Source organism: Sinocyclocheilus grahami, unplaced genomic scaffold (genome assembly GCF_001515645.1).
Source record: "Sinocyclocheilus grahami isolate Dianchi unplaced genomic scaffold, SAMN03320097.WGS_v1.1 scaffold759.1, whole genome shotgun sequence".
In the NCBI taxonomy this organism is placed as follows: domain Eukaryota; kingdom Metazoa; phylum Chordata; class Actinopteri; order Cypriniformes; family Cyprinidae; genus Sinocyclocheilus; species Sinocyclocheilus grahami.
In genome coordinates, this window is record NW_015505938.1 from 404470 (window position 1) to 416735 (window position 12266).

General features: G+C 39.7%; 2 protein-coding genes across 5 annotated transcripts in view; one reads left to right on the forward strand and one right to left on the reverse strand.

The window, feature by feature from the left end:
• The first annotated feature begins 1629 nt into the window (after window positions 1-1629).
• Window positions 1630-6929, forward strand: LOC107561175 (leucine-rich repeat-containing protein 10B-like). Of its 2 annotated transcripts, none has more exons than XR_001605817.1 (2): window positions 1630-1996; window positions 6859-6929. XR_001605817.1 is itself a non-coding variant. In XM_016245550.1 (2 exons), exon 2 carries the CDS (start codon window positions 2524-2526, stop codon window positions 3727-3729), a length of 1206 nt encoding a protein of 401 aa, XP_016101036.1. In that variant the 5' UTR covers window positions 1630-1996; window positions 2222-2523; the 3' UTR covers window positions 3730-4088. The 2 variants fall into 2 exon arrangements, 1 of the variants encoding a protein (XP_016101036.1); XM_016245550.1 differs by lacking the exon at window positions 6859-6929 and adding an exon at window positions 2222-4088.
• Window positions 6528-12266, reverse strand: part of LOC107561177 (protein phosphatase 1 regulatory subunit 32-like) — a 12465-nt gene continuing 6726 nt past the window's right edge. For all 3 annotated transcript variants that reach the window (XM_016245553.1, XM_016245551.1, XM_016245552.1), the window contains exons 3-12: window positions 10561-10678; window positions 10318-10462; window positions 10139-10202; window positions 9965-10044; window positions 9739-9804; window positions 9525-9611; window positions 9351-9431; window positions 7172-7266; window positions 6792-6893; window positions 6528-6697 (exon numbers count right to left, since the gene is read on the reverse strand). In XM_016245553.1, coding sequence (XP_016101039.1) covers window positions 6658-6697; window positions 6792-6893; window positions 7172-7266; window positions 9351-9431; window positions 9525-9611; window positions 9739-9804; window positions 9965-10044; window positions 10139-10202; window positions 10318-10462; window positions 10561-10678 — 878 coding nt within the window. In that variant the 3' untranslated portion in view covers window positions 6528-6657. The remainder of the gene's footprint in view (window positions 6698-6791; window positions 6894-7171; window positions 7267-9350; window positions 9432-9524; window positions 9612-9738; window positions 9805-9964; window positions 10045-10138; window positions 10203-10317; window positions 10463-10560; window positions 10679-12266) is intronic.

The window sequence follows — 12266 nt, forward strand, 5'->3', positions numbered from 1 at the left end:
CACAAAAGAAGACTTGAAAATATGGTTGTGCATAAGTTAGAACATTTATATGAAGATTTCAAATGAGAAATATCATCTCATAATGAGTGAAAATCTTAAAGGCAGCTGGTGTAGCCTGATTTCTGACCTGAAGCTCAGCACTTGCTCACTCAGCATCAGGTTCAGAGGTCTATGAAGTGAGCAGGCCACTAGGGGGGTCTGTGCTGCTCTGACACCGTGGAACATCAAGGCTGAACTTTGATGCATTACATCAACACTTCAGCAGAAAAACACCTATATAGGGCAGAGTAATTTAGACACTTATCAGTATGTGCAACACCACAAATAATAATAAGAAGACTCATGTCTATATGACATAAATCTAGTCTGACTTCATATTAAATAACCCAATAACAAACATTATATAATGCTTTACAGATCAATATAGTACATTCAATTTTGAACAGGCCATGTATTTCTTGGAAGACGGTCCATGGAGTGAACTTCATTCAGATGTAGTTTTGAATGTTATTTTCAGAGCAGAAGAGCCGAGTGTGAATCATCTCACTAAAATTAGCAGTTTGTTCAGCCTTCGTCTGTCTGTCCTCACTGTGCCACCTTTAAAATACTGCACATTTGTTTATTTATTTTGTGTAGATATGCTATTATGCACATCCTGAGCAGTACAGAAAGTTGTGTTGCAGTTGATTTGCTGACACAAACCATTTTACTTCGGATTTTGTGCCTACAGTTTATTTATTGCACCAAATAGCTACTTTTCATAATAATTCATAATAACATGTGACCCTGGACCACATAACCAGTCTTAAGTGTCTATTTTTCAAAATTGAGATTTATACATAATCTGAAAGCTGAATAAATAAGCTTTCCAATGCATGGTTTGTTAGGATAGGACAATATTTGGTCGAGATACAACTATTTGAAAATCTGGAATCTGACGGTGCTAAAAAAATCAAAATATTGAGAAACTCGCCTTTAAAGTTGTCCAAATGAAGTTCTTAGCAATGCATATTACTAATCAAAACGTTCTGATATATTTACAGTAGGAAATTTACAAAATATCTTCATGGAACATGATCTTTACTTAATATCCTAATGATTTTTGGCATAAAAGAAAAATCTATGATTTTGACCCATGCAATGTATTTTTGGCTATTGCTACAAATTTCCCCGTGCAACTTAACACTGCTTTTGTGCTCCAGGGTCACATATATCTCCTTTATATAAAGCATTAAATGTATGCTTTTATTATTAATAAAAAATAAAATAAAATCTATTTTATTATGTGCACATGTAAATAAATGTAAACAATAAAGTGTATATGTAAATAAATAAAACCTATATGTGTACACATACATGTATTTTAATATATTAAATATTAAAGTAGTTATTTAAAACCTTTATGAATTATAAAACAACAAAAACTAAAATTTAAAAGTTCACAATCACGTTTTTAAAGAATGTTTAATATTGATAAATATAATAAATATTTCATACACCTTACTTAATAATAATGCCACTTAACAATAACAAATACGTTTCTGCATTGCATAACGTGAACTTGGAATAGAGGAATTTGACCGCCTCTCTCCACCCGGACCACGTGACAATCGTGTGTAACTCTCATGTCCCTGTTTCGGTTGCTAGGGGAGAGAGACGGTCCATGGCAACGCTTTACGCAAACGCCACACCGAGAGAGAGAGAAACGCGAGACGGCTTTAAACGCACAACGTCGGACAGAAATACAGACATCGTTTCTGGAAATTTTAAACTGACATCTCAGAGGATTTTGGTCTGATTTAGAACCAAGCAACCCGGAGTTACAGTTTGGTATCACCGGTTCGGTTCACATTGCCGCCGGCCAGGTCAAAGCGAGAGACCGGGATCCACAGAGCGAGGCTGCCGGGACAAGAGCTGTGTGTGTCGGCAGAGAGACGCTCAGCACCAGCGTTCACACAGACTACTGAAACGCGCTGGGAAAGTTTGTAGCTGTAATGTGAGTCAATTCATGCTTATTATACACTTTAAAAATGACTAAATAAATAACCAATGGACTATGAAAACGGTGCGTAATTAATATGCAAATGTTGACAGCTACTTTGACACTCATCTGTTAACTGAGTTTACATTACAGAGACAAAATTAAGCTTTCTTCCTGTTACAGTTATACTTATCTTTACAACTACTACTATTACTATTATGATTATAATCTCTTCTATAGCATATCATTTTATAAAGAGTACACGAAGCAATCGACACAAACACCCAGAATGGCTCCTTGCTGGAATCGCTGCCTTGTTTACTGACGTTGGACCTCGTTGTACTCGGACTGAGGGGAAGCCGCCTGTAGTCAGAGCACCATGTGTCGCTGTGCTGGCTCTGTCACTGCCGGGTCAATCCTACTGAGTGAAACTGACACGGGGAGGGGGGGCCAGCCCCACAGACCACCTCACCCTCTTACCCCGTCCTGAAAGACACTCTCACGACACACACAGACAAGTGCCGGGCTAGCCGGCCGAGGGTATGGGCAACTCGTCCCGAAAAGAGGCCCAGGACGAAGGAGGAGAGGAAAAGAAGGTTAAAGAAAAGGGAGAGGAGGAAACGGCTGAAAAAGAAGAAGACAACGAGGTCATGGAGGATGTGGAGCTGCCGGTCGGAGTTGACAAGCTCTTGGAGAGGGGAGATCCAGTGTTGGACCTGAGCTACTACAAATTCCGTCGCCTTCCTCGTCAAGTCCTGGATCTGGAGTACCTGGAGAAGCTCTACGTCTGTGGAAACCGTCTCCGCGACATCCCTAAGGGTATCACGCGGCTGCAGGGTTTGCGTACCCTGGCGCTCGACTTCAATAAGCTTGATGACGTTCCTCTGTCGGTGTGCCAGCTGACTAATCTCACGTGTCTTTACCTGGGAAGCAACCGGCTGATGAGCCTCCCACCAGAAGTGAGGAACCTGCAGAACTTGCGTTGCCTCTGGGTGGAGAGCAACTACTTCCAGCGATTCCCCAAGCAGTTGTACGACCTTCCCAATTTACGCTCACTGCAGATTGGGGACAACCGTCTGCGCACGCTTCCCACGGACCTATGGCGCATGGAGTCCCTGAGAGGACTCTGGCTGTATGGAAACCGCTTTCAGGAGTTTCCGCGAGTGCTCCTCAAGATGGAGCAGCTGGAGATTCTGGACATGGACCGCAATCGGATATCAGAGTTCCCAAACTTGCATCATCTACCCGCGCTGCGACTCCTCTCCTACGACCACAACCCTGTGAAGGAGCCACCGCGTGTAGGGGAGGAGGTGCTTGTAGTCGGGGAGGGAGCTGAGGAGGTGTTACAGACCAGAGAGAGAAGGAGAGATGCAAAAGAACGAGCAGAGAAGGAAGCAGAGGAGGCAGCGGCCACGGCAGCTAGTCCGGTCATTCATGGAATACTCAAGAAACTCCGAATGAACTCCGCCCTTAACCTGGCAGCTGCTAAGGAGAAGGAAACAAATGAGTCGGTTGCATCAACAACCCCAACTGGGGATGAGAACGGACCACAAAATAATGACGGAGGGGCAGAGTCTGAGAGACAATGTGTGGCGTTTGAGGAGGCGGGGCTTGGTTATGACTACGGCGGTCTGGAGTATGAAAGGGAGGAGCTAATCTGCAAGGGGGAGGGGTATGAAGGCTACGAGGGGGCGGAGTTAGAGTATGAGAGCGAAGAAATGGACTATGAATATGAAGGGGAGGAGTGAGAATAACCTTGATCCTTGCACCTGTGGGTCATGGTAGTCTACTTATTTAATCTGAAGTGTGTAATATCTGCAAACAGAGTTGCAGTTTATTTTAGCAGCCAATTGTTTTAACCAACAGTCATTATTTTTGCAATTAATTTGGTGCGGACGCTACACACTTCCGTTTTAAGCATCTGAGGTGTTACTGCAAGGGTTGCAGGTTCAATCCCGATGATGTGCCCCCAAAAATGTAACTTAAGTAGCCCCAGGATACTTTATGGGGCAATGAAAGCGACTGCAAGTCACTCTAATAAAAAGCATCTGCTAACATTAATATTAAATTATGTCTGATTGGTTGGAAAGTTGAATGAAAGGTCAAGTTTAAAAACAATACCCAAAAATCAATATTCTGCTATTATTTGCTCACTCTCATGTTGTTCAAAATCTGTATGACTTTTTCTACTGTGAAACACAAAAAAAGATATTTTGACAATTTTTTTTCTCCATTCAGTGAAAGTAAATGGGGTCCAAAACTATATCGTTCCCTATTGATTTTAATTGTATAGACAAAAGAAAACACTGTAATGTTTTTTCAAAATATTTTCATTTACACTCTGCATAAAGGAATACAGGTTTGGAATGACTTTAGGGTGAGTAAATGATGGCTCAGGAAACATGAAAATCTGTAACACAACTTATAAAATACAGCTTAAGTATTAAGTGAGTGTTGCTGTTATTAGAAGGCATTTATTGTTGGCCAGACAATTACTGCAATCCTCAAACACAGGGCTCTCTTCAATAATTACAGGGTTTATTGATTTTAAGACTTGTCATTTGTAAAAATCAACTGTGAAGACCTGTGAAACTGCACAACTTTTTCATGCTTCAAAAAAACATTATTACTGTGTGCTGTGTATTTCTAATTAAGAGCAGGGCTCAGGCATTTTTGTTTGTGTGTGAAAGTGTGTCTGGAACTCTACCCTGACACGAGTGTACTGTTTATAAGAAACTTGATGCTGCAATTGCAGCGATGTGTGTTGGTGAAATCAAATATTCTCTTATTAAATAACCAATGAGTTTGCCAAATATGTTTCAGTGATTCATGTCTTGTCGGACTCGGAGAATCCTATATGTCCGGCTGTGGAACAATGCTGACATGATCTGAGACAGATGGGAAGAGCTAGCCAAGTTAGCACAAATAGAAGTAAATGTTCTCTCTCGTCTTAAGCTTGAAGGACTCGATGTGTGAAAGTCAGAGAGGAGGCGTGCGGACAGAAGAGAAACATCAGGGAAAGAATAATAGTGGGGGTACAATCCATAAAAGGCCCGGGTACTTAGTCAGTGACGTTTTGGGAGAAAGACTGAGAGAGAGCAGCGCTTAATGTGTAAATTATGAGGTCCCAGAGCAATGGCTGTAATGGATCCAGCAGGTTTGTGGGTTGGGTGACGGTATAAAAATTAAAATAGTGTTTAACACCCAATTAACACCGCAAGCAAGCCATGCGACACAATGCAAAGCAAACTAGATCACACCAACCTTAATCAAAGAAGGTGTCTCCACTGCAAGAAGTTTAGACGACTTTATTGATTATGATGGGAAATCTAGGAAAAGATTTTCAGCGAATAACAATTTGGCTTCAGACTTGCAATATAACACAATCATATGGGCCACTTTTCTGATAATTTTAAGGTGCTTTTTTATTTTTGTAGCTTGATGAATACAGTCCTTATTCACATTCTTAAGAAAAAAATCGTATTATTTCTCAAAACTCTTTGTTCCCAAATGCATAAGTTCAAGAATGAAATAATTGTTTTGAATTATAGAGTTCATCTGGAGAAACCACTGCCAATCTCTTTTATCTCAATTTGATTGCTCATTATATGCCATCTCTAAAGGCATAAGTCCGTCTCAGAGATTGTGGCATAGCCGTTAGCCCTGGATCCTCAGGCAGCAAGTATCAAGTATCTGCGGAGTGGTTGAGTGCTCTGACACAGTCCAGGTCTGAAGAGGAGAACATAGTGTCTGTGCTTAATCATTTTGCAGCTTACTGCTAGTTTACGTTAACGCCATTCTCCCAAGGTCAGCCGCATAGCAAGCCGTGAATGAGCGCTGGACCGCCTCTGCGGCGCTTGAAACTTCATAGCCGTGTTACTGGCGCTCACATTAATATCTCTGTCACTGCCAGATCTCAGCAGAAGTCATCTGGTGTCAGAAATGTAATCCGAGCCATTGTGACAGCGTGTCAGCACTAGAGGATGGACCATCCAGCGCGTAGGATTTTGCTCAAAAGTAGGGCATGTTTGCATGTTGTATATGCCAGTTGGTTGGTTTTACACTGTAAGCCATTAAAAGTGTAATTGCAAGGCTAGAAAACCGCAGTGTGAGAACTAGATTTTCAGATTTACTTAAGAATATTCAGAATATGCCTACTTCCAAACTATATACTAGGAGAAAAACAGTATGTGCGCCAAGTAGTATGTCCGATTTCATAGTATTCATAAAATAGTAGGTGAAAATTCTCTGGTGAGATTCTTAAGTGTGCATCTGATGGACACTTTACTATCCCATGAGGCCACAGGAGAGGATTTGTGAACAGCAATGAAGCGATGCAACTGACGCCGTAGGTCACATGACAGCAACAACATGGCGAAAACAGAACGTCCAAATTTTATATACTATATACTATAAACATACATATTTTTAACGGTTGTGAAGCAAGTTATGACACATGTATGTGTGTGCTAAAATGTTGCCAGGGTGTTGCTAAGTGTTCATGCCTTTCATAGTGTTAAGGCTTTGTTAAAATCACTAACCCTATATGATCCAGAATTGTTGTGATGCTTAGCGAACACCTCTAAACATAAGAAATATAACTTTGTCTGAAAATGCCAAGATAGAGATGATCAAGCTAAATTGGACAGTATTAAGTTTAAATGAATATTTCAGATTTATTGTGAAGCCAGGACATTAGATCCACTAAGATTAAACCTGTGTGAAAGAGAGAGACAAACAGTGGAAGTTATTAACAGGTATTCAGGTGTACAAGAAAGAATACATGTATATGATGTGTTTATGTGTGTACCTATCCGTGTCTCGTCCACTGAACCCACTCTCTCTTTGTCTCTGTATGCCTCCTCTCACCCACTCAGATCTCTGCTGCCCCACTGATGATTTGTCACAAAACCTGCAACAATTATAAGGATGAAAACCTAATTTAAACCAATCAGGATACACTCATCTCCCCAGCAACCAATCAGAACACACTCATCCACCCAGCAACCAATCAGAACACATTCGTTCCTCCAGCAGCCAATGAGAACCCACTGAACCCCCAGGTTTGAAACAATGTAATGCAGTAGTTGCCCATGTCTACAGGGCACAGACAGTCAGATTAAATAAATGAGCAATCAGTTTTGCCAGTCAAGTACCAGGACGAGACAGAGACAGTCAGACATGACTCACTTGCTTTTGTAGTGTGTGAGGAAGTGTTGCGGGTCGGCTGGTGTATGTGAGAGGCTTGTGATGTTGGGGGCGTTCAGGACGAATCCTGATGAGCCCTGTAGAATACAGAACAGCCAGTACACAACACCATTCCAGAAATCCCTCTTAAAGGGGTCATATGACTTGCTAAAAAATAACATTATTTGGTGTAATGAAATCTGTTTATGCGGTTTAAGGTTAAAAAAAACATTATTTTCCACATACTGTACATTATTGTTTCTCCTCTATGCCCCGCCTTTCTGAAACACGTTGATTTTTTACAAAGCTCATCATCTGAAAAGCGAGGTGTGCTCTGATTGGCCAGCTGTCCAGTGCGTTATGATTGGCCGAATACCTCAAGCGTGTGACAGAAATGTTACGCCCCTTACCATACTGTGATGCTGTGTGACGAGACAAAACTAATAAAACCCATTACAAATGAGGCATTTGTAGCATCCAGTGGGGACATAATTACGGATTATAATGACTTATACTGTCTTTTTACGTATTGCATCGCGCCGCGTAAACATAAAACCATGTCTGCATTTGTGATCAGAGAAATGACAAACAACTAGCACTGCTCTACACTGCTCAAAACTCGCGTTTGAATCATCAGTGGCAAATCCTTTAAATATGAAAACGTACTTACAGGCTGTGAGTCAGCATTATTTGTCAGAACACCGGCATTGTAGTCTACTCTCCCAGGATCAGGAAACAGTCCTTGTCCTCCGTAAAATGTGCTGCACACATCTGAATATTTGGTTTGAACTGTTCTGGGACAGTATTGTAAATACAACTTAACCACTGATGTCTAGTTGTGTCCTCTTTTGAAAGGCCAAACAAAGTAGTTTCGCTTTCACAACGAAACACACAGCGTCTCCACAACATGGCGGCGGCGGCAACAACAATACTACAGCGAGAATCAAAGTTGCGCCTTCTTTCTTTGCGTGAACATTTGGGCGGTGTTATGCAAATCTTCCCACACAGTGACGTAGACATGTGGGGGCGTGTTTAAACGAGGCGTTTTAGGAGGGCGTGGACGAGTCTTAACTTTTATAAAGAATATCTCTTTGGTTTTGAGACTTTAGTCTTTGCAACTTTAGGGATCTTATCTATTCACGAACAGCTTGTAACACTCCAAAGAGAAAGGAAAACTTGAAATCGCATCATATGACCCCTTTAAAGCACCAGCAGCACAGCAAATTATATCAGATTTCCAATCATCTTTTGAGTGGATGACTGTTCAAAGTGTTGTTGAGGTGAGTCGTGTCATCTTTGAGTGCTTTTGTGACATTAAATCGGAACTGACAAAGAACGGATTGTCTTCCAAATGGCTTTTCTGGGAAGGAAAGCACATTTTGATAATTTTTTTTACTTCTTGTAGGAAGAAATAAATTGACAGTCTAATATAAAGGATCATTTACAGATTTAGTTCACCCTCGTCAATCCAAACCTACACTATTAGAATAAAAGGTAAAAAAGCTGTCACTGGGACAGTACTCTTTCAAAACCTACTAATATGTACCATTTAGGCAGTAATGTGTACCTTTAAAGGGATGGTTCACCCACTAATATGCACGCTTTAGGGGTAAATAAAGTACAAAAGAAGTACCTTTAGAAAGGTGACAGCTTTTGCACCTTTTTTTCTCAGAGTGTATATGACTTTCTCTCTTCTAGCAGCATGCTTAGCATTCCCACACTTTTTAACCGGCAAATTTGAATGGGTTCTCCATGATATTTCTAGTAATTAAACTGAACATAACTAGGAATGTTTATTCACTATAAAACTTTCCCTGTTATTTCCAGGTTTTCCATGACTGTCAGAGCCTTGCATATTCCAAGTCGCTTGTTGATGTGGCATGAGCCAATGTAATATTTTTGAATATAATTGGATATGGATAAGATCCGAAAGCCACGGTGGAAAAAAGATTGACAGAAAGTCATATGGGTTTGAAACAAAGGTGAATAAATAATTATGGAATTGACATTTTTGGGTGAACTATTCCTTTTAATGGTCTAATCTAATCTTCCATATGTTTAATTCAATGTAATGTATATTGGTTGTTCGTTTAAATCTATTTGAGCAGTCACAGCTAAACAAAAAAAGTGCAGTTTTCAACTTTCACAAACCTAGAGGGCAAAATATATTGGTTTTATTTACCATCGGCTCAATGGACCATCTAGTTGCAGCAGTTCTAGTCTTCTGTCCGCTGTCCTCACTAACACCACCCTGTAGTGAGGCCTGTGGGCAGAACATCCAATAAACCAAGATCCTTGGTCAGAAACCTTGTTGTAGTCTTATTTGTAGAGTTTATCTAGTGAGAGAGATACTCACTGAACTGGTCAGAGGCCTCTGGGTTTCTCTTGTAAATCCAGTTTCTCGAAGTGCACGGGAGGCAAGTTTTGGTAATGCTTCACTGCCCTGAAACACACGCACGCACACACACTAAATAGGCTACAGACCTCATCCAGCTGACGCACACTATATAAAAGTGTAGAGATGTTGATGGACAGAGTAATAACAGAGAACGAGAGAAACAGAAGACCACCTGTAGGAAACATCCGGGAAGGAAGTCAGTCCTCATCACACTTTCCTGTGTCCTGCGAGCGTCATCCTGACAACCATCATTACCCAATCAGAGCAGAGAGTCAGCATAACATCGGAAAAAGGATTTCTCATCATGAATACAACATTAAGAATTATGGATCAATGCAGTTAAAAAAACAGTGACAATGACTTTGCCAACAGATTAAAATTAATCCACACACACACACCATGTTAATATTTTGAGGGAGGAAGGTGTTCATCTGTAGATTGGCTTCCTTAGTGTATCCACTATCTTCTATGGGTCCAACTAAAACACAAACACTGATCTGAAACACCTAGAATGCAACATCAAGAACTTTTTAATCTACAAAGAACCATTATTTTAAAACAACACTACTTGCCCAAAACTCTGAGGCGGTGAGGAATGTAAGTGCCTTTATATTCAGTCTGACAGGATGCTGCTCTCTAAGAGACAGAGATAGAGAGAGAAAGTAAAAGCACAATGAGGCCAGGGTGAAGTGACATGGCACGGTGCCCTTGAAACCTGCTGCGTTTCTATGTGTGTGTCTTTGGCTCTCACAGGTCTTGGCTGAGCTTGGAGCTGCAAATATCCGCTCTCTCTGAGTCTGAACCCCGAGCAGGCCAAAGGCTCCGTCCCGTCAGGCAGAACCAGACGCTGGTAATGACGCTTCGATTGAGACTCAAAACTATCCAACAGTGAGAGACTAAGAGAAAAGAAAAGTATATGTGTCTAGAATGATTTAGTGAGGTGCAAAAAAGGTTTTGGAGACACACACACACACACACACAATCTGGGTCATACCCAAATTGAGGATTATCATAGCGGTCCAGGCTGGAGCTGTAGTGCAGAAGAGGACGGTGGTTGGCAGAGTAACCCGTCCCAAAATGATGGCCTAGACATGGCTGGAATAACTCCTTACCTGGATAAAAGAGGACACAACTCATGGCAGATTCAACATCCTATATTCCACGACACAAATAAATCTAATAGCTACAGTTGAAATAAGGACGTACCAATATATACATTTTTGACCAATATACAGTATTATATATATAGTGCTTTATAGTGACCACCAGTAGTGAAGTACAACTACATTTTATATAGTAAATATATAATAAATCTTTTTAAAATAAAGTACCATATATGACATAGGGCTGCACGATTATGACAAAAATCATAATTGTCGATTATTCCCTTGAAATTGTAATTGCGATTATTAATTACGATTATCACAATTTACATCGAATGATGTTTATACCATTGTTTGATGCAACTGCATGCCGTATTTATATATGAAAATAAACAAGCTGAAAACATTCTAACTGAAAAACTTTTAGTGCTTTTCTATAGTATTAAGCCTTAAATGTCAAATATACATCGGATTGGTTTCTTCTTTAAATTATAAAAAAGTAAAAATATGAATGGTATTATAATGTTATACTAAAACGAAAATTAAAATAATGGGAAAAACCCTTAAGACAACATGTAGAAAGAAAAAAACGCATCTTAAAGGAGTCATATGATGCTTTTTTAAAGATCATTATTTTGTGTATTTGGTGTAATAGAATATGTTGACATGCTTTAATGTTCAAAAAACACATTATTTTTCAAATACTGTACATTATTGTAGGTCCTCTATGCCCCGCCTCTCTCAAACAATAACATAAGTGGACTTTGAACGATTAATTGCCGCTTTGAACGATTACGTAATTGTGGCATCCATAATTGTAATCGCGATTAGAAATTCGATTAATTGTGCAGCCCTAATATGACATATGCTATATTCACTAAAATAATTATTCATTTGGGCCATGTTAGATGTTCAAAAATTCTCTTTCTGTGTTCCACAAAAACAACACAATTAAACAAGACAAAAGTAAGGGAAATAAAGAAAAAATATTCTTGCTCAGATCTAGACTTTTGAATGTTTCGAGTAAAATAAGCAATCAAAACATTTTAATGTGCTGTATAAAGGATGGATGGCTGTTTACAGTATATTTCAAACTGTGGCATAGAAAAAAGCTGTTGTGTAAAATTGGAAAATTATGACCTGATATTGTCTGGCTACAGCTAGGCCTGTCGCAAAATAATCAATATATTGACTTATCGCACAATATATGTACATGACCTCAATAATTTTTGGTGACGTGATATATCGGCCATTATATTTACATAAAAATTAATGTCACCATGTTTTTTGCATTCCACTTGCACCTGTGTCTTTTGCAGCTTCTTGTACATAACGTGATGTAGTCATGAGGTGCTAGTTCAAATTTAACAAATGCTTCTACAAACAAAGTTTCATCTGCAGATATGGCCTTGTTTAGGGATCTGTGCCTTTGTGCATACGAACATCTGACTGCTAAGTAGTGATTGTGTTTTTCAGCAATAGTGTGCACCCTTCATTTACAGAGAAAAGAAGGTCAGGGGAAAATCTCCATAAAAGTCATTTGTGAATTTTTCTTTTTTCTACTTTTTTCTGTTTATTTACTATTTATTCAAGTTTT